The 18,700-nt window shown below is 36.4% G+C and overlaps 1 protein-coding gene across 2 annotated transcripts in view; it reads left to right on the plus strand.

Annotated features, from left to right (window-relative positions):
• znf592 (zinc finger protein 592) overlaps window positions 1-18,203 on the plus strand; it is a 98,725-nt gene extending 80,522 nt beyond the window's left edge. For both annotated transcript variants that reach the window (XM_039773406.1, XM_039773407.1), the window contains 3 exons: window positions 3,787-3,896; window positions 5,991-6,138; window positions 16,673-18,203. In XM_039773406.1, coding sequence (XP_039629340.1) covers window positions 3,787-3,896; window positions 5,991-6,138; window positions 16,673-17,098 — 684 coding nt within the window. In that variant the 3' untranslated portion in view covers window positions 17,099-18,203. The remainder of the gene's footprint in view (window positions 1-3,786; window positions 3,897-5,990; window positions 6,139-16,672) is intronic.
• Window positions 18,204-18,700: the final 497 nt, after the last annotated feature.

An 18,700-nucleotide genomic window follows, 5' to 3' on the forward strand; every position in this document is an offset into this window, starting at 1 on the left:
GAGCTTGTTGGATATCCCTTTCCAAAACCATGGGCATTAATATGGAGTTGCTTTCCCCATTGTATCTGTAACAGCCTCCACTCCTCAGAGGAGGCTTTGCACGAGATTTTGGAATATGTCTGTGAGAATATGTGCCATTAAGCCAAAGGGCATTTGTGAGGTCAGGTCCTGATGTTGTACAAGAAGACCTGGCTTGCATCAGCATTCCAATTCAACCTGAAAGTATTCAGTAGGGCTGAGGTCATAGCTTTCTGCATGCTATTGGTGTTCCTCCACTCCAAATTCATCAAAACCATATTTTTATGGACCTAGGTATGAGCACAGAGGCACACTCAAACTGGAACAGAAAAGGGTCTTCCTCAAACTGTTCTTGCAAAGTGTACAATTGTCTGAAGTGAATGTATGCTGTAGCACTAACCACACCCTTCACTGGATCCAAGGGGCCTAGCTCAAATATAGGAACTGTGCAGTCTGGAATGCTGTATGCTTCAGCACTCAGCCTCCCCGTCCTATGAGTTTGTGTGGTCTGCTGCTTTGTAGCTGATGCAGACACTTCTACTTCACAGTTACAGCATTTGCCTTTAACTGGGGCAGATCTGTCAGAGCAGAAATGTTACATACTAATTTGTGTCAAAGGTGTCATCCTATGATAGTACCATATTTAATGTCACTGAGCTATTCAGTATGATCCATTCTACTGCCAGTGTTTGTCAATGAAGATTGCATGGCTGTGTGCTATATTTTATTCAGCTGGTAGCAATGAGTGTGGCTGAATCACCTGATCTCTGAAATTTGGAGGGGAGTCCACATACTTTTTGCAATATAGTATACTTTTGCAGTTAAAAGCTAATAGCATTATAGGGCATGTTACAGAACAAAAACATTACACAGCAGTATCCATCCATCTATCCTCTTCCACTTATCCGAGATTGGGGCGCAGGGGCAGCAGCTTGAGCAGAGATGCTCGGACTTCCCTCTCCCCGACCACTTCTTCTAGCTCTTCCGGGGGAATCCCATGGCATTCCCAGGCCAGCCGAGAGACATAGTCCCTCCAGTGTGTCCTGGGTCTTCCCCAGGGCCTCCTCCCTGTTAGACGTGCCTGGAACATCCTGATCAGATGCCCGAGCCACCTCATCTGACACCTCTTGATGCGGAGGAGCAGTGGCTCTACTCTGAGCTCCTCCCGAAAGGCTGTAAATACTTATGTACATGTGATTTCTCAGTTTTTTGGTTTTTTTTTTTAATAAATTTGCAAAAACCTCAAGTAAACTTTTTTTACGTTGTCATTATGGGGTGTTGTGTGTAGAATTCTGAGGAAAAAAATTAATTTAATCCATTTTGGAATAAGGCTGTAACATAACAAAATGTGGAAAAAGTGATGTGCTATGAATACTTTCCGGATGCACTGTAAATTGAGAGCTTTGCCTTACGGCTCAGCTCCTTTTTAACCACAACAGACTGATGCAGAGCCTGCATCACTGTGGACGCTGCATCGATCCGCCTGTCGATCTCCTGCTCCATTCTTCCCTCACTCATGAACAAGATCCTGAGATACTTGAACTCCTCCACTTGGGGCAGGATCTCACTCCCAACCCCTCCCATCCCTGCCACTTCACACTTGGCTGCGAACCGATCCAGAGTGAACTGAAGATCACGGCCTGATGAAGCAAACAGGACAACATCATCTGCAAAGAGCAGTGACCTAATCCTGAGCCCACCAAATCCTGAGTCCACAAAACACATGTAGACTGGTTGGGCAAACTCCCATGCATGGGGATTTGTTATAATATGAAGAAAGTTAAAACTCTGCTCTTTGCATTGCATTATACATAAAATAAGAAGGTGACAACTGTTATAGGTGGGGATCATGTAATTGCCTAAAGGAAGTGTCAGATTTAGAATTTCAAATAACTCAAAGCAAATTTTAGAACTGTTGTTGATAAAATTTCAGAATTATTTGGACAGGCTATTAATAGGAAAATTGCTGGAATAAAAACTGGAAAACCAAAAAGTAAACAAATAGCATAGTACCACAGTGCATTGTACCCCACAAAATGACTTATTCAAAGAGAAAGTGTTTTGACATTTTATTTTACTTTTGTACCTTTCCTAAAAAGGATTAAGAAACAGGTTGCTTCACTAAGGTATGCTCATTATGTATAAATTGAGACTCTGAGTCTTTATGGGGTTAACAAATTAATTAACTGAATACACAAAAGGCTTCATTGTGATTTTGTTTGTTTTCCCTTCTATTATTATTTATTACTAATGACAAATACTGTACATGCTAACCACTCAAAAACAAGAATAGAATTATTCTGGAAGTGACCAATTTTCAGATGCTTAAATTACATGTATAGAAACAGCATTGCATAATTTGAATTTTGCAGTGTGGATTTCTTTGTTTTTTTATTTGAAAAACTTTCAAACAGAAGTTGTAACTTTTGAGTTTTATTTGGAGATGCAGTATATCTGAATTGCAAGTAACAGAGAATTAAAGGCTGTGCAAGCAAAATTTATAGAGGGGGTTGGAAGCATTGGGGAGGTTTTTGCAAAATTCATGACGTTATCAGCAGCCAATCAGTGTATATACAAATGCTATTTATAAAATGAAAGCACTATCATACAATGAAAGAGCCGTCAATCACTTCACAATGAAAATTAGCATAGTGACACTTTGTGATTTGGGAATGAATGTGTGCTTATTTTTATATAAGTTATTTTTTTATTTTGTTATTAGCATAAGTTCATAGTGATCACTTTACACAGAAACAGAATTAATGAGAAAGTTTGGCTGCACCACCACCATGGTTCTTCTTCTTGAAGCATAATTTAGTCCTTCAGCAAATGACAGTGTCAGCAGTGGTTAACACAATACAGAACAAAAAGATTTTTACACTTTTGAATTTTATTACAAATATTAAAGGGTGATGTTAAATAAATTCACACACTTTGTTTTTTTTTTCTTCAAATTTAATATTGCACCTGGAATAAACCTGAACAATTAAAAAGATTAAACACTCAATGATATCTGAATGATATTCAAATGCCATGTGTTTAATGTTGATTGTTTTGCACAACTTGCTTCCTCATTTCTCCAGCAAAAAAGCAGTCATCTTATATTTTTTGAGTAATAACATATTCTTTATATCTTCTGTATGAGAGGAAGATTCCAGTCACTTACTGATTTACTTCCAGTTAGCTTAAAGCTTTGCAACCTTTACACCTAGACTCTTTTTAAACTGTCAAGTCAGTACTTGTTAGATACTCTTAAAACGTGATAAGATGGAACATATAGAGTTCGAGTAGGTGAAGGGAAGTATCAGACTGATACGAGTACCCAGTAGTATCTAGGTGCATCCCTAGTTTAAAAACGTGTGTAAAACTTCACTAAGGATGCACCTAACATCCACTTTTGCTTGTGATTTTCATAGGCAGACTATGAAGGCATAACCCGAGAATGGTGAGCATCTAGTTCCATGACCTGATATTTGTCACATAACTTTTTGCAGATGCTGATATCCGTCTGACCAGTACACGCTGGTATAATCTGCATCCAAGTGTGTCACAGTCATTAACATATCTGCAAATCTGGAGTCGTGGTCATGTCTGAGAAAATACTACCTGCTGTGTATGTTATAGGCAAGCAGTAGCCAGAATAGAATAAATTCAATTACCTTGTGGTTATGTTCAGGATGAGAACATATATTTTTAATATACATAAAAACACTAAACATATGGATTATGTATCTTTATTGCAAACTTAACTTTATGTATTTATTTTAGTCAGTGAAGAGATACCCATGCCGACATTGTGAGAGATCATTTAGTTCTTCAGCCAGTTTAAAAAGACACACTCGCAATGATCATAATGGAAAGAAAGTGTACACTTGCTGGTAAGTAACTATTCACTTTAACTTTATTTATTGAACACTTTTTTCAGAGTTCAGTTCTAATATGTGAATAAGTGCACTTTTTAATTCAGTAATTTTTATTTTTTAAACCAAAATGTTTCTTCAGCCCTAAGAGATTATCAGTGTTTTATATCACATTCCAAGAAACAATAATTTTTTTTTTAATAAACCCTAGCCTAAATCAAATTCTACAACAAAATGTAAACATAATTTCATTGCTTCAACTATTGGTCAGTATCTTAAGAAATTAAACTGATTTAATGTTTATTGTTCAAACCTAAAATGACTGCAAAACAAAAGGAATCTAATATGGCTGGAACAATATTTCCAGGACAGATCGTTCTCCACTAACTGCAAGATTCAGATAAAAATTCAGTGTACAAAGTTTAGATTGCAAATGTGCAACTAATTTTAGTTACTGTGTTTCACCTAATATGATACACTGAGTGGCATCTTTTCTAACTACGTTTGTTTACTGAATTGGTCCATCATTTACACTCAGAATAAGTCAAATATGATAAACAAATTAAGTTCATTGTTAAAGCATGTTTCTGTTATGTGGGGGTGTTGGCTAAAGCCAAGCACTAGACCTAAGCTTAAGAGGGGATTGTGCTTTTGCAGTAGCTGCCCCTATGCGTTGGAACAGTCTACCTTTTTATATTAGGTCAGCACCAACTTTCGTTACTTTTAAATCTTACCTGAAAGCCTTTCTTTTTGCCTTAGCTTTTTAAACTTTTTTTTTTACTTACTATTTCCCATAATATTTATACTATTTATTTGATCAGCTTTTTGTGTATTTATTTTATCTTTATATGTATTTATGTATTTATGGAAGCTACACAGAACTTTAGTCAACTTCTGTTGTTTTAAATGTGCTTTATAAATAAAATTTACTGCTGATTTTTTTTTTTCTCTTTCCACTATCAACATGAACTGGTTGGAATAAAGATTCATTGTGCACTGGTTTCCTAGTCCCCAAGTGTATTTATAGTTTAGCCCATTGCAAGTGCGCAATCTCTTGCTTTTTGCTGACAAGTAGAGTAGCTTAATTGATTAGTTAACTGCCATATCCCATTATTGATGGTGGAGTTAAACATTCTGATAGGTATCTTTTGGCACCACGGTTGCTCACAGTACGTTAGCAGATTGTAACCCATATGTCACTCGGCATAAGTTGTTTCAGGTTGTTCTCGGTCTTAGTTCAATTATTTATTTCCATCTGTTGGATTAATGTTAACTATGTTTTGTTTTTTTTCCTGTGGGAACCCTTTCACATTACTGCCATAGTGCTTTCCTATGTTAAAACACCAATAGTGTTACTCTTGCTGATGTACTTAGGCCAGTGCATCAGGTGCCTACTTTTCCTTAATACTTTAGTTTAGTCTTGTCTTTCTGCCTCTAGATTGTACATGGACAGTTCTGTAATAAACACCTACCAGTTTTATGTACACTTACATCACTAGTATAGAGAAATTATATAGTAAGAAATACTGCCTTTGATAAGCTGGCTATTCTATAAGAGAGAGAGATACCTGACTTCACTTCTAGAAGGTTATGCTGTAATTTATTAGGAATAGTATCACCTTATCTTTTAAAACAGTAAGTACTTAATTCATAGTAATTGTGCATGCCAAGGTTCCCCTTCCAGAGTTGTGTCCTGGCAGAGTTACTTTAGCTTTACTTTCCTGAGTCTAGAGTTTTTTTCATAATGTTGTTTTCTCCTCTAGCCATATCAGATATTTATTTATTTGAAATCACAGAGTGTTTAGTACAACTAATTCACAGAACATGGCTGTGTGAAGTTCCTATATTACAGTATGTTAATGTGTACATCATAAGATTAATAGAGCATAAGTAGCAGTGACACCTTAGGATTAAAAGAGCTACAGAAACCTTTAGCTGTGATATTAAAACTCTCAGAATACCATAAAACATTTTTTCTAGTTTGAACAGTTCAATATAAGTAATCTGTAATTCAGACCATAATCTTATAAAATGTATATATGCTTTACTTGTACATATTATAAAAGATTATCTTTATTTTTGTAATTTAATTTGCGTATTGATGTTCTAAAGGTATTGCACAGATGAAAAGATGACTTTTTCAAAGCATTTTATGCTGAAGAATCACATTGGCCTCATTCATGGCATTAAAAATCCAGATTTCAGCCAGATGTCAAGAGACTTGCAGCAAGAGAATAAGAATGAAATGTGTTCTTCTGAGGTAATGTAGTTTTTGTTTTGCTTTTATAAACAATTTTCATAAACGAACTATCCTTATCAGCAGGCCTTGCCTAATATTTATAAACACATTAATGCCATATTCTGCATCAACAGTTACACAATATGTGTACAGGCCTGTATTTAGCAACATTAATTGGAATAGTGATTCTACTGAATTCTTCATGTAATGCAACTTTTTTTTAAAAAATCATTATTATCTGCAAATAAATGAACATATTAAGATATTTTATTAAATTACCAAAAGTGTTTTTGATTATTTTTGTGTTTTAAAAATCTATATATATATAATTCACTGAGCGGAAGCAAGACACTGCGATCACGCAAGACAGAGCCCTGCCCGTCAACTCTAAGACCATGGGATACGCTCGACAGAGGCCTGCCCGCCAACTCTAACCCTCCTACCACGTCATGGGATACGCACGCCAACTGTAACCGTCCTCCCGAGTCCAGCGTTGCTCTCAAGGCGCACAACAACTCACCAAACACAGCCTCAGTCGCTTTCGTCTGTGCAAAAGTCCACATGCACCTCTGAGCCACGTTTACTTTACACCACACGCAAGACAGAGAGCCACGATCGCCAACTCACAGAGCCCCGCCCACCAACTCTAAGACCATGGGATACACACACATTTAGTGTATAAATAATTGTATGTAAACGATTCGCCAAAATCTGTTGTATGTAAACGATACTGTTTAAAACGTTATTGTTTTTTCATCAGAAAACCCGGTTTCCACGTCTACCTGTATTAGTTTAAATGGCACTTTTACCACTCGCAATAGGGCCGACGCACTGACTTATTTTGTCAACTAGGCAACACAGTGAATGCGGCGCCTATCTGTATATGTCTATGTTTTCCGTAACCTGCTACAGGAAGGTACTCTCTCAACCATTGACATTGGTTTCGCTCCTTGCTATTTTCGTTATACTGCGACAGTGGTTTCCTAAGCCTATATTATACTGAATTTCTTTCTCACCGTTTTTCGTTCCTATTCTTACACCGCCGTATGCTACAGCGGGCTTCGGTTAGTAGTTAATATACTCTATTTATTCAAACTTTGTTGGGATTAATGTATTTGTAGTTTTGTTAATATTTATTACTACACATTTATAATGCAGTTTTTTGTGACAATCTACTTAATTAATGTTCTACCAGACGGTTGTGGCGAGTGCCCTCTTCTACGCGGTGGTGTGCTGGGGTGGCAGCATAAAGATGAATGACGCCTCACGCCTGGACATACTTGTTAAGAAGGCAGGCTGTATTGTAGGAGTAAAGTTGGACAGTTTAACATCTGTGGCAGAGCGACAGGCATTAAGCAAACTCTTGTCAATCATGAATAATCCACTGCATCCACTGAACAGTGTCATCTCCAGGCAGAGGAGTAGCTTCAGTGACAGACTTTTGTCACTGTCTTGCTCCACTGACAGACTGAGGAGATCGTTCCTCCCCCACACTATGCAACTCTTCAATTCCACCCGGGGGAGTAAATGCTAACATTAATTTTATTTTTATTTTTTCATTTTTTCATTTTTATTACCATTTAATTTAATATTGTTTCTTTGTATCAGTATACTGCTGCTGGATTATGTGAATTTCCCCTTGGGATTAATAAAGTATCTATCTGTCTATCTATCTATCTATCTATCTAATTTCAGATGTGTTTAAAATAGGTAATTTTTTTTTTTCCATATCTTTAATGGTGCTTAGATGCTACTTTAGCTATGACCTTGGGGCCTTCTAAGTGAAATGGCTGTGTTATTATCATTGGGTGTATTCAGATTACTTTCAGAAATGTTTGAAAAGATTTCTGGTTTGCCTTTGAGATTTTTTGTTTGTTGTTTTTACATTAGAATTTCTTTAGTATTTTACCTCTGTTTTCTAAGCACAAATAAAGAAAAGCAGTTGTGATTAAATTAGTGAATTGTCAGGTGGATTACTGTAAAATAAGGTCCGAAGCAAAGGCAGTAAACATATGTTGGAACTTAAAATATAGCCCATCATGTGGAAATAGAATAAATATGAAACCTCAGCCGCACTACCTGCAAATTTAGTTATTGATCAAGAATGGCACTTATCAAATAGGACACTGTGATGACACTTGTCATTTTACCTGAGTTGCAGAAGTCAGTGACTGCAGTTGGAGAGCATGTTAATAGATCAACAAAAGTGAAAAAAAGATGTCACTTGGAAGATACTGCAAAGAAGTCAAATCTTGTGGTTTGTGGAGAGTTAAATGGAACTTTTTGGGTTTAACACTAAGTGATATACAGTGGTGTGAAAAACTATTTGCCCCCTTCCTGATTTCTTATTCTTTTGCATGTTTGTCACACAAAATGTTTCTGATCATCAAACACATTTAACCATTAGTCAAATATAACACAAGTAAACACAAAATGCAGTTTTAAATGATGGTTTTATTATTTAGGGAGAAAAAAATCCAAACCTACATGGCCCTGTGTGAAAAAGTAATTGCCCCCTGAACCTAATAACTGGTTGGGCCACCCTTAGCAGCAATAACTGCAATAAAGCGTTTGCGATAACTTGCAATGAGTCTTTTACAGCGCTCTGGAGGAATTTTGGCCCACTCATCTTTGCAGAATTGTTGTAATTCAGCTTTATTTGAGGGTTTTCTAGCATGAACCGCCATTTTAAGGTCATGCCATAGCATCTCAATTGGATTCAGGTCAGGACTTTGACTAGGCCACTCCAAAGTCTTCATTTTGTTTTTCTTCAGCCATTCAGAGGTGGATTTGCTGGTGTGTTTTGGGTCATTGTTCTGTTGCAGCACCCAAGATCGCTTCAGCTTGAGTTGACGAACAGATGGCCGGACATTCTCCTTCAGGATTTTTGGTAGACAGTAGAATTCATGGTTCCATCTATCACAGCAAGCCTGCCAGGTCCTGAAGCAGCAAAACAACCCCAGACCATCACACTACCACCACCATATTTTACTGTTGGTATGATGTTCTTTTTCTGAAATGCTGTGTTCCTTTTACGCCAGATGTAACGGGACATTTGCCTTCCAAAAAGTTCAACTTTTGTCTCATCAGTCCACAAGGTATTTTCCCAAAAGTCTTGGCAATCATTGAGATGTTTCTTAGCAAAATTGAGACGAGCCCTAATGTTCTTTTGGCTTAACAGTGGTTTGCGTCTTGGAAATCTGCCATGCAGGCCGTTTTTGCCCAGTCTCTTTCTTATGGTGGAGTCGTGAACACTGACCTTAATTGAGGCAAGTGAGGCCTGCAGTTCTTTAGATGTTGTCCTGGGGTCTTTTGTGACCTCTCGGAAGAGTCGTCTCTGCGCTCTTAGGGTAATTTTGGTCGGCCGGCCACTCCTGGGAAGGTTCACCACTATTCCATGTTTTTGCCATTTGTGGATAATGGCTCTCACTGTGGTTCGCTGGAGTCCCAAAGCCTTAGAAATGGCTTTATAACCTTTATCAGACTGATAGATCTCAATTACTTCTGTTCTCATTTGTTCCTGAACGGTTATTTTTTAACAAGGGAGCCTTTACTTTTTCACACAGGGCCATGTAGGTTTGGATTTTTTTTCTCCCTAAATAATAAAAACCATCATTTAAAAACTGCATTTTGTGTTTACTTGTGTTATATTTGACTAATGGTTAAATGTGTTTGATGATCAGAAACATTTTGTGTGACAAACATGCAAAAGAATAAGAAATCAGGAAGGGGGCAAATAGTTTTTCACACCATTGTATGGGGCATAAAAAAATTTAGATCAGCAAACACCATCCCTACTGTAAAATTTCATGACACTAACATCATGTTGTGGGAATGCTTTTCAGCAGTAGTGACTGAAAATGTTGCCAGGATGGATGGGAGGATGAGTGCTGTACAGTACAGATCCTGGATGAAAACCTATTCCCATCTGCCAGAACACTTAAACACAGGAGGAAATGTATCTTTCAACAAAACCGTAACCCAAAGCACACTTCCAGAGCAACAATGAAATGTCTCCAAATTAATAAAATGAATGTCCTTTAGTGTTCCAATCTGAGTCCTTAATTTAACCCTATTGAATATCTGCGATGAGCCCACTGTTGCTTGAGAAGTTTTGTAGAATTGTGTAATATTAATACAGTCCTATGCAAAAAGACTACTTGCTGTTTTAGCTGATAGAAGTGGTTCAATCAAGTATTGAGTGGTGGGGTCAAGTGATTTTTGGATATTTACACATTGTTGACATTTCAGTTTTTGGATATATATAATATAGTGTACGTGTGTGTGTGTATTCAAGGTGTGTTGGTGTATACAAAGTATATGTGTAAACTACATGTATACTGTATCTTAAACTTCTTGTGACTGTTAAAAATCACAAGTGTACTGTCAAACATCACAGAAGCAGTTTATTCTGTAGGGTTTGAAAAAAGTGTTAATTTGGTTGGATCATAATTTAAATTTATTAAACTGGACAAAGTCATGGCACAGATGGTTTCAGTTGTAAAACTCTGACTTTCACCACACCCTTTTCAGAAGCTATTTTAATGGTTAACAGAGCAATGGAGAAGTTTTTAACTTTTGGAAATTGTATTAAATTTTTACTACCAGTAACAGTAGACCAAACAAACTTAGTGACCTATGTTCCATTAGTCTTTCTGTTTCATAGATTTCAAGCATTTTGAGCAGATGTTAAAACACCTTCTGAGGTTACAGCCCTCTTAGATTTTAAACAGTATACCTTTCATATGGATGAAAGGGTGTCCTTTCAGTACTGCTGAACAACAATTTTATGCATCTGGGGCTTATACAAAATATAGTTGATATTTTGTTTGTAGTTGTTACCAGTGCATTTAATTCCATTCAGCTGAATTTCTTTGATGAAAAGTTGGCTAAATATGAAGCTCATGCAATACTAATTCTGATACTGTTTTCTTTTCTATTGAATTATAACCAACAAAGTTTAACTCTACTCTGTCATCTTTACAAGGTTTTGTTTCCTCCCTAATCTGTGCATTTTGTACATAAGTGATTGCTAAGCACAGTTTTAAATATGCAGAAGATACAGTAACTCTGCTTTTAGATTATCATGAAAATACAGATTTTTCATTGGTAGTTATTTTAAATCAACTTGATTTTTAATTATCTAGTTGTATGTATTGTGCTACTAAAAGGTATACAAATGCCCATGCAATTCTTTTTTTTACAGTCACAGCAACGGCTTCATGAATAAATTAACACATTGTTTGTGCCTAAATAGTTTAACTAATCTTGCCATTTTAATAAATACATTTCCAAGTTTTCTCTTGATTGTATAAAAGTTCCTACATGTAACAGACGATTACAATAGATAATAGTAATTATTGATCTCAGGGTTATGTTTACCCGTGTCCTTGTCTTTGTTATATTTTCTATCCTTGGTGAGGCTGATTCTTAACTTCTATGATATTCTTTATTTTCACTTAAATTATTTTCCTTTTCTTTTATAGGCTGTTCAATTCATTAAATTCATTAATCCATTTTCCATTTTCACCTTACATCAACAGCAAAATTAAAAAATTGAAAATGACACCACTTTTTCTATTTTTTAAGAGATGTTAGCATGGAGCACTCATTCTAATGTACACTTGCTTGCATCTTAATATTAAATACACAATAAGCAGAACAGTCAGTCTGAGAATGCCTTGGTTTGCATAAATACTAGAAATCAGGTTAGAGCAATTCAGCATGGGCTTGTACAAAAACTGACACATACACAGAATTGGATCAGCAAAAGCATTTGTACATACTCTATTTTATTTGCAGTAGCAATTCAGATGCAAAATGACAATTCAGTCATTTTTGTCTTGGTAAGTATAGGGCTGCAACGAATAGTCGACGTAATCGATGACGTCAACTACAAAAAATCAGCGACACGGATTTTTTATTGTCGACGCGTCATGAACAGAACCTTCAATAGAGGCTCCAGTCACAAAGAACCGCATTGGTTTTTGTAACTGCAATGCACTACATGAACATCTAGGGGCAGGATCATTTGTTATTGTTTGTCAAGACTTCACACAGTCCTACCAACGAAGAAGAACATCTGAGGAGAAGAAGAATGTAGAGGAAAATAAACGTGGTTACAATAGCAAGTCAGATAGAGGAAGGGGAAGGAGATGGAAAAAAATAGAGACAGAAACTTTCTAAAGTGAGGGAGCACTTCACCGAAAAAGAAAAAAAGTTGAATGCAGATTATGTAAAGCGGAGCTTTCTTTTCACGGCAGCACCATTGCAATGCGTGAGCATCTGAAACGAATGCAACCTGGAGATGTGATGCTGCCGTCTCTTGAGAATTTATGCTGCCGCTGTTAGTTAGTTAGTTAGGGTCAGATCGGGGGGGAAGGAGAGCGTGAAAGAGACTGAGAAAATAAAAGTAAAAAAGTGCAATGATGTTTTTTGATTCGTACTATTCATGTCATACAATGATTTCTTCAAAATGTCACATATATTTGTCTTTTTCTTCAACCATCCAGATCAGAGAATTTCCAGTTCGATTGTCTCAAAACACCACTCACATCTATAGTTATTCCTAGCTGCAGATAAAAAGTAACAGTGTCAGATCCCTGGGTGAGCAGTAGTATGTATTGTGACTGACAGAATAAAAGTGAAAAAAAAACTAACTTTTACAAGTACTATACATTTAATACAGTGGCTGTTACAGACACAAATCAAATGTATGTGTTTATTGTATAATATTAACAATAAGAGCAACTCACTACTCAAACGGTAAATATACAAGGCAGTCAGGATCGAACTGGGGAACTCTTGATTATAAGTCTGCAATTCCTACTGCTGAACCACAGAAGCTATTGTATCCCTGAACCTTTTGTGAAAGTGTTTATTTGATCTTTGCACTTCAGGCTTTGCATATTATATAGTTTATGTCTACATTTTGTCATTTAGTACTAAAATATGAAAAATGTTTCAATTTTAACGGTGTATTTTTTGGTTAAGTTAAATGCACTTTTTTTGTTTAAAGACTACATGCACTTTAGTTTGTATTGTTTAATGTATTTGCTTTTTATTGTGATGGTCACACAATTATAACAACATCTGACTTTTCAGATTCATATGTTTCACTGGTTATTTTAATTCAATTATTATTAATTTTAATCGTGTTAATGCAGAGACATCAGGGTGTCATTCACAGGTTGACAGACATGAGCAGATGAGGTAAGACATGCACTGGAGCCCAGAACAGGATGTGCAACCACAGGTCGCAGGCATCAAAATAGTCAGGCATGAAATAATCGTGACTAATTGAAAAATAAATTGAATGATTAGTCGACTACCAAAATAATCATTAGTTGCAGCCTTATTAGAGTAATATTTTGATCTACTTTCCCCTTTTGTATTATTAATATGTTGCCTTTGTCAGAATGCCTCAAATATCTCAGACTTACCACTGTTTATAAGGTATTATAGTATATAACTTCTCCCCACCTTCCTTTCTGCATGTATAACCTCAGGCAATTAGGTGTAGTAAAAGACAAGCAGGAGTTAAGTTACAAGTTAAACAATGTATTATTGATAATATTCATAAATAATAACAATATGCAAAGTACATTTGAATATTGGAAACCGTACAACCTGATAAAATGGTGATGTGTAGTTTCAGGCGTCACACAGACTTGTTAGTTACTTAAAATGGCTCTAGTTAAGGCATCATTTGTGGTCAGCTTTCTTCAGAACAGGCCGCATGCCTGTCTCAGTATGGCTACCAAGCTGTGCTGTTCATTGTGCTGTCCTTTTTTTGTTCATGGTGTGAGATGGTCCTTCATGAGTTTGTTAAGAGAAAGAGAGGGTGAAGTAAAGCAAGCAAATTTCTAGGTTTTCTGTCCAACCCCTAGAGCCAATAGGGTGTTGTGGTACTTAAAGGTGTGACAGATTGGGGGCACTATCGCTCCCTTGAACCCTTGTCCAAGACACCAGATAAAAGTCCAAAAGTAGACTTTATTTATATTACACAGTGCACAAAGCACCCTCCTCTCCACAATACTCATTAAATACTCCAAAATACACAATAAACAATTCCTCCACTCCTGGACGCGTTGCCACCCTTCCGCCCAGCTCAGCATGCCGTCTGGGAGCTCCCACAATTCTTTTATCCTCCCTGACCTGGAAGTGTTCCAATCCCCAGTTCATGTGATCTCCTATCAATTCCAGGTCAGATCAAAAGTCCTTTTCTTCACCCCGGAAGCACGTCATTCCCCTTGTCCTTGTGACTAGGACGTACTTCCGGGACATAGGGTGGGTAAACACTGTTCCTCCCTGCAGCGCCTTCTATCGGCCCCTGTGGTATCCAAGGAAAACTCCATTGTCCGTAATTCCCAGCTGGCATTCAGGGCACCTCCATGCTGCAGGGAGGGCTCCACCTGGCGGCCTGGGGGTATTGGCTGGCCATATTCCTCAAGGCTTTTGATACAAGCCAGTTTCAAACAGCCATACTTTAGACCAATGGGGGAATAGAACCTCTTCACACCTGCCCTTCAAACCATTTGTTAAGGTAAAGCTTGATAGTTAGGCAGTATGGCTTTCCTATGGGGATTGAGAGACTTCAGAGAAACATTTACCAAACTTTCTTAACGCACTTCCCCCAATTCTGTTGTAAAATTCACTTTCCTGACTTAGTCCAGGGTGACTCAATGAATGCTTCTCACTAATGTAACACTGATATTACCTTGCTTTGCCTAAGTTACAAATAAAAGACATACAAAATATGTATTAACTTTTATGCAAAAATTTACATCACAACAAGTAACATCATAATATTTATACAAGTAACTGTAGTTAGTATACATTCCACTTCAAGACACAATCATATATACACCAAGTCAGTCATATAATGTTAGAATCATTACATTACATCATTGTACATCTATAGGCTGTAGGAGGAAAACCAAGTACCTGGAGAAAATGACTAGGGAACTTGCAGTGCTCACACTGAAAGGGCCTAAAATCACACTTGGTCCTGTTTAGCTGTGAAATAACAATATTAGCCATCATCTTCCAGTACCTCTCTTTTTACTGGTTCCTTGCTTCGTTTATTTCCCTCTGATTTATTATTTTTTAAGCATCTTGTGTTGCACTTTGTCCTCTTACTTTAACCTTCTTCAATTAATATCTTAAGATGCTGAGTCTTAAACTTCTAGGTCAGAAAGCACCAAATAACTCAGCTGAGGGAAAGAACGCCCTCTCCTGCCTGAGTGTGTGGCCAGCCTCTGCATATGAGGAAATGAAATAGGGAAGGATGAGGTTCTGAACGATTTGTGGCCAGTTATATTGTGCACAATGTTTTGATTTATACAGCGGATTTAGAAAGTATTCCAACCCCTTCACTTTTTCATATTTTGCTATACTGCAGCCTTTTGCTAAAATTTCTAATTTTTTCCTTACATCAAGCAATACTCATTACTCCAAAGTAAAAAAAATAAAAACAAGATTTACAATTTTTTTTATATATATTTATTAAAAATTTAAAAAAACTAAATATTACATTGACACAAGTATTCAGACCTTTTACTTGGTTCTTTGTTGAAACACCTTTGGCATAGATCACACCCAGGTGTCTTCTTGAATATAATGCACACCAAGCTTTGGGGATGTTCTGACATTCTTCTCTGCAGATCCTCTCAATCTCTGTCATGTCTGAATTGTTTGATTGGGTTGACGTTCTGTCTCTGGCTGGATAACTTGAGGACATTCCAAGAGGTTTCCCTAAGTGTTGTCTTTACTTTATGCTTAAAGTCATTATCCTGTTGGACAATTAAACTTTAGCACAGTATGAAGTCCAGAGAGCTCTGGAGCAGGTTTTCATTAAGAATATCTCTGTAATTTGCTCTGCTCATCTTTCACACAATCTAAGAGTCCTTTTGGTGTCTTTTTGCAAACTCCAATTGGGCTTCCATGTGTCTTTTACTGAATAGAGGCTTCTGTCTGGCCACTCTGTCATAAAGCCCAGATTGATGGAGTGATACAATAATGATGGTTCTTCTGGAAATGTCTCCCAGCTCCACACAGGTCCCCTGGAGCTCAGCCAGAATGTCCATCGGGTTCTCAATCACTTTGTATCTCATGATTGTTCAGTTTGGCCAGGAAACCAGCTCTAGGAAGGTTTGTACCAGATGTTTTCAGTTCAAGAATCAATAAAGTTGGGATGCATTTGTGCCATATTTAAAATGTCATAGCAAAGGGTCTGAGTACTTACGTCAGTGTGACATATCAGTTTTTTATTTTTAAAAGCTTTGTGGAAATTTCTAAAATCATGTTTTTACTTTGTCATTCTAGGGTATTGAATCTTGCTTGATGTGGGGGAAATTAATTTAAATGAGTAAGCACAAGGCTGCAACATAGCAAAATGTGAAAAAAGTGAAGAAGTCCAAGTACTTTCTGAATCCACTGTATATAGTTAAACAGTTATATTTTGTGTTTAGAAAATGTATTTTAAATTGACAAGTATGGCATTGCAAACCTTTATAAAAGTGTTTACACTTTCACCTTTGTGTTTTATTTTCAGTTGCCTGTAAAAAGGACTGCAGATGACGCCGACACTGAAGGCAGTAAGAATAACACTTCTGCTGTGTCTTCCCCAAAGAAACTGAAAACAGAATATAAGTGTGCAAAATGTGGCTTCTCCACAGAGAATACAACTGAATTTCAAGCACATATACCTCAACATAAGTCAGATTCTCCCACCTTTCAGTGCCTACACTGTTGCCTGTGCTATACATCTCACATCTCTCTCAATAGACATCTCTTCATAGTTCATAAAATTAAAGACCCTGAAAATGAAGACTTGCAATTTGATGTTTGCAAGAAAAACACTGACATTTCCCAGCTGCAACAAAAGAGCATTATTAATACAGAAAATGAAGAACAAAGATGCAGTGCAACTTCTGCAGTGAAATCTTTAAAAAGCAGTCAGAGTACAGTTTTTATTTAAAGTCTTATAGAATGGATAACTTAAATGAAGAGAAAGTTGATATTAATCAATAAGTAAAAGGCTCATATTTCTAGTATGCAGCTCTGTTGGGAGAATTGAATGTTTTGTTATTGTTTGTGAACTTACTGAATATAAAATTGAGGTGGGATCAGATTAAGTCACATTTCTTCAAAATAAAGATTGTTTTTCTTCTTTCCCCACTACTCTTGTTACTTTTATCTAAATCACTAGAACACCAGATGCCTGTACTTCTGAAATGATTTCTGACTGAAAAAGGGACAAGAGATGCCTAACTATTTAGGAATTATGTTCTATTTTTAAACGCACAAATGTTTTTTTTGTTGTTGTTGTTGTTGTTTTTTTGTTTATTTTCCAAGTGTTCCAAAGTGTTTCTTAATTGTATTTTTCTCAGACATCCTGCCATTATCAAACACATATTCATCAGTTGCTGTTGTTTTGCCTTTCCCGAAAGGTACATTTATGATTAGGTTCACTAACATTTATTATCCCTTCTTCATTAAATATATTTATGTTTAGTTGATTTAGTACACTAGAAACTTTTAGAAATGAAGTGTGGTTTGAGCAGAGATCATTTCCACTGAGTCATGAGCTGAGATGAGCTGGATTGCAATGTGGTGCTCTGCTGCATGCTTCATATCATCCCCTTCATGGAGAAAATAAATTTTACCTTCTGTTTTTAATATCTGTGTCTGAGAATGATTTCTGAAAGACACTCTTGTTATCTGCAGAAAATACTTTTCACATTGCAAATAATTTACCTCATCTGTGTCTCATCTTCTCTGTGATTCACCAGGATTTTTCATCAACCGTGCTGATATATCTGACCTAAGCAGCAATTCCTCCCCAGCCTAGCAATTGGCTCACCTCTAGATTGCTAAATTGTTTCTCTTTTTGACTGGGGTGACATATTTATGAATTATACCTGCACAAATCTATTCTACACGTAAATGTAAAAATACAGAAATCCTTGTTACATCCTTTTATTTGGAGCTCACTTCTTTTAATGGTACATATGGTAGATATAAATGATTTATTTCTGAAATGTCTGTACAGTATGTTCTTGTAAATGTGCTTCTTTACAAGAGTTCTAGACAAAAATAGTTTAGCTTCCAGCATTTAAGATGGTCTATTTGACTTGTTTTATTTTCTGAAATATTTTGTTAAGTACAGCAGCTTTCGTTAATGTCTTCACCTTATGGGAAGCCTGTATCTGAAATAATGCTCATTGACCAGTGCCAGAAGCATAATCAAGTGCTTTTTAATCAATATGTATGTAAGCGTATGTAATTCTTATTTCCATACAGATGTGCTTTTTATTTTTTTTGTGACTGCAGGTAAGAGACTGCTGCTTCTATTTAAAGATATATCTCCCATATTACTCAATTTTATAAATTACTTTGGAGATTTATTATTAATTATAGTCATATTGACTCTTCTTATGTATTTTTATTTAAGTATACATCATCACTGCATTGCTTTATGTATGTACTCCTATTTTATGCAGGAATCTAGCTTTGTTATATTTGCTGAAGATGTTAATTTAACATATTTATCTCCCATGCATATTAATACCAACTTTCA

The sequence above is a fragment of the Polypterus senegalus genome, chromosome 12 (genome assembly GCF_016835505.1).
Source record: "Polypterus senegalus isolate Bchr_013 chromosome 12, ASM1683550v1, whole genome shotgun sequence".
In the NCBI taxonomy this organism is placed as follows: domain Eukaryota; kingdom Metazoa; phylum Chordata; class Cladistia; order Polypteriformes; family Polypteridae; genus Polypterus; species Polypterus senegalus.